General features: G+C 37.0%; 1 protein-coding gene across 1 annotated transcript in view; it reads right to left on the minus strand.

The window, feature by feature from the left end:
- The window catches only part of LOC106873534 (dnaJ homolog subfamily C member 8), a 38,536-nt gene extending 38,105 nt beyond the window's left edge, over positions 1-431 (minus strand). The window contains exon 1 of the mRNA XM_014920925.2: positions 228-431. Coding sequence (XP_014776411.2) covers positions 228-287 — 60 coding nt within the window. The 5' untranslated portion in view covers positions 288-431. The remainder of the gene's footprint in view (positions 1-227) is intronic.
- Positions 432-2,330: the final 1,899 nt, after the last annotated feature.

The raw sequence follows: 2,330 nt of genomic DNA on the forward strand, positions 1-2,330 counted from the left end.
ATATATATATATATATATAATCATATATGTATATATATATATATACACACACACAGAGTATATATACATATGAAACTAGAGGAATGTTCATAAACGATGGTTTGACACCATTAATACAAAGCTCTATTTACAAAGTTCGAGAGAATTTCTTATATGTATACGTATACGAGTGAATAGGTTCAAAGAGATGCGGCAAGTCTGTTAAATTAAAAGCATAAAATACTTACTTCTGTATAAAAATTACTAAAAGCTTCTTCAACGTTGTCTGACGAAGTCGATTCCGCCATTTTGGTATGAGTTACTCTCCTGAAATGAGAGACAGATAGGAATAAAGAGAGAGGGAGAAGAAGAAGATAGATAGACAGAGAGAGAGAGAAACATACAGACAGAGAGAGACAGACAGTCAGAGTGGTAGATAGACAGACGGAGAGAGAATGAGAGACCGATAGAGAGAGAAAGAGGGAGAGAGAGAGCGATCGGAAAGGAGATTGGATGAAAAAAAAATAAGGGGAGAAGTAAATAAATCAGGGGAGATAATGCAGAACTGAAAGTAGACTAGATTTTATAATATTTAATTTTTTTGTACTTTCGTTTTAAGGTAAATTTCTCCACCACCACCGGCCACCATCCTCCTGTTTCTTTTGCATACATCATCTATGCTGTCCTAGAATTGATTGATTTTATAAATTTAGATGTTTACCATTATGTCGGAATAACGTTTTTGTTTTCTTTTATTTTCAGTTAGATTGATCTTTCTTACAACTTCTTTCTCAACTATAAAGATGAAAAGAGTGGAACCTGCTTGTCAGCCAGGCAAATTACAGCAGTGAAAATCCTGCCAATAAGCACAACAGAAAGAAATGGACATATATGACCTCATGACCATGTACTCAGTAACCTGGTCCAGTAACCTCATAACCTTTGCCAAATCTGTCATACTTTCCTGTAATATTTAATAAAGAATTTCAACTCAAAAATATTAATATATTTATTGAATATATGAACATATAGATATATTCAACAGTTAATCAAACACAGATGTTTAGCAAAATATAAACTTAATCTTGATCGTTTTCCATTATCATTATTATTGTTGTTGTTGTTGTTATTGTTACTGAGCCTGTAAGCTGACAGAATTGTTAGCACACTGGGGAAATGCTTAGAGGCATTTTGTCAGTCTTTACATTCTGAGTTCAAATTCTGCCAACGTCAACTTTGCCCTTCATTCTTTTGGGGTCAATAAAATAAGTACCAGTTGAACACTGGGGCTGATGTTACTCACTCCCCTGAAATTGCAGGCTTTGTGGCAAAATTTGAAAATATTATTATTATTATTATTATTATTATTATTATAATTATTATTATTGAGTGAGAGAGCAGTGCATGCCATCAAAGTTACACTGGGATAAAATATACGAAGCCCATTATACCCATCATGACCACCCGTCTGATAAGGGTACACCAGGCACATGCATCACAACCATATGTGTGCAACATGGTGATCTCATATCAAGATAAACAGCGCATGACCCCGCAGGTGGGGTCCAGTTAGAATTTCTTCAGATCGAGTAGCCCATCCCGCTCAAAAGGTCTCTGAATAAGGGTTGTTTAAGGATGTTGAATGGAACACCCATGTTTCCAAAGGTGAATTATTCAAACCCCAAAGAATTCCTCTCAACACATGGCTATGATGCTCCCCCACTACTTCTGCTCATGATCAGAGATGCACATATTGTCAGCCACCAATGGACATGCTGAAATGGTCATGGTCAAGCAAATAACAAGCAAATCTGTGGTATTGAGTAGAATATTTGCTGCAGCCCACCTTTTATACCAAGACAAAACAATGTACGTAATAAAACTTCCAATCACTTAAGATCAGAAGCCACGAGGGCCACTGCCTGGTACTGCATCAGGGCTATCATTATTATTATTATTATTATTATTATTATTATTATTATTATTGAGAGAGAGTAGTGCATGCCATCAAAAGGACACTGGGGTAAAATATATGAAACCCAGTATACCGATCGTGACTATCTGTCTGATAAGGGTACACCAGGCACATGCATCACAACCATATGTGCGTGACATGGTGATCTCATTTCAAGATAAATGGTACATGACCTCGCAGGTGGGGCCCTGTTAGAATTTTCTTCAGGTTGAGTAGCCCATCCCACTGAAAAGGTCTCTGAATAAGGGTTGTTTAAGGATGTTGAATGAAACAACCATGTGTGTGTGCGTGTGTGCGTGTGTGTCAGCAGGCAGGTGTTCCTGAAGGCTGGCTCAGGCTTCCATTCAACACATAAAGCCAACCAAGCAAAGACAAA

This window comes from Octopus bimaculoides, chromosome 2 (genome assembly GCF_001194135.2).
Source record: "Octopus bimaculoides isolate UCB-OBI-ISO-001 chromosome 2, ASM119413v2, whole genome shotgun sequence".
Lineage (NCBI taxonomy): Eukaryota > Metazoa > Mollusca > Cephalopoda > Octopoda > Octopodidae > Octopus > Octopus bimaculoides.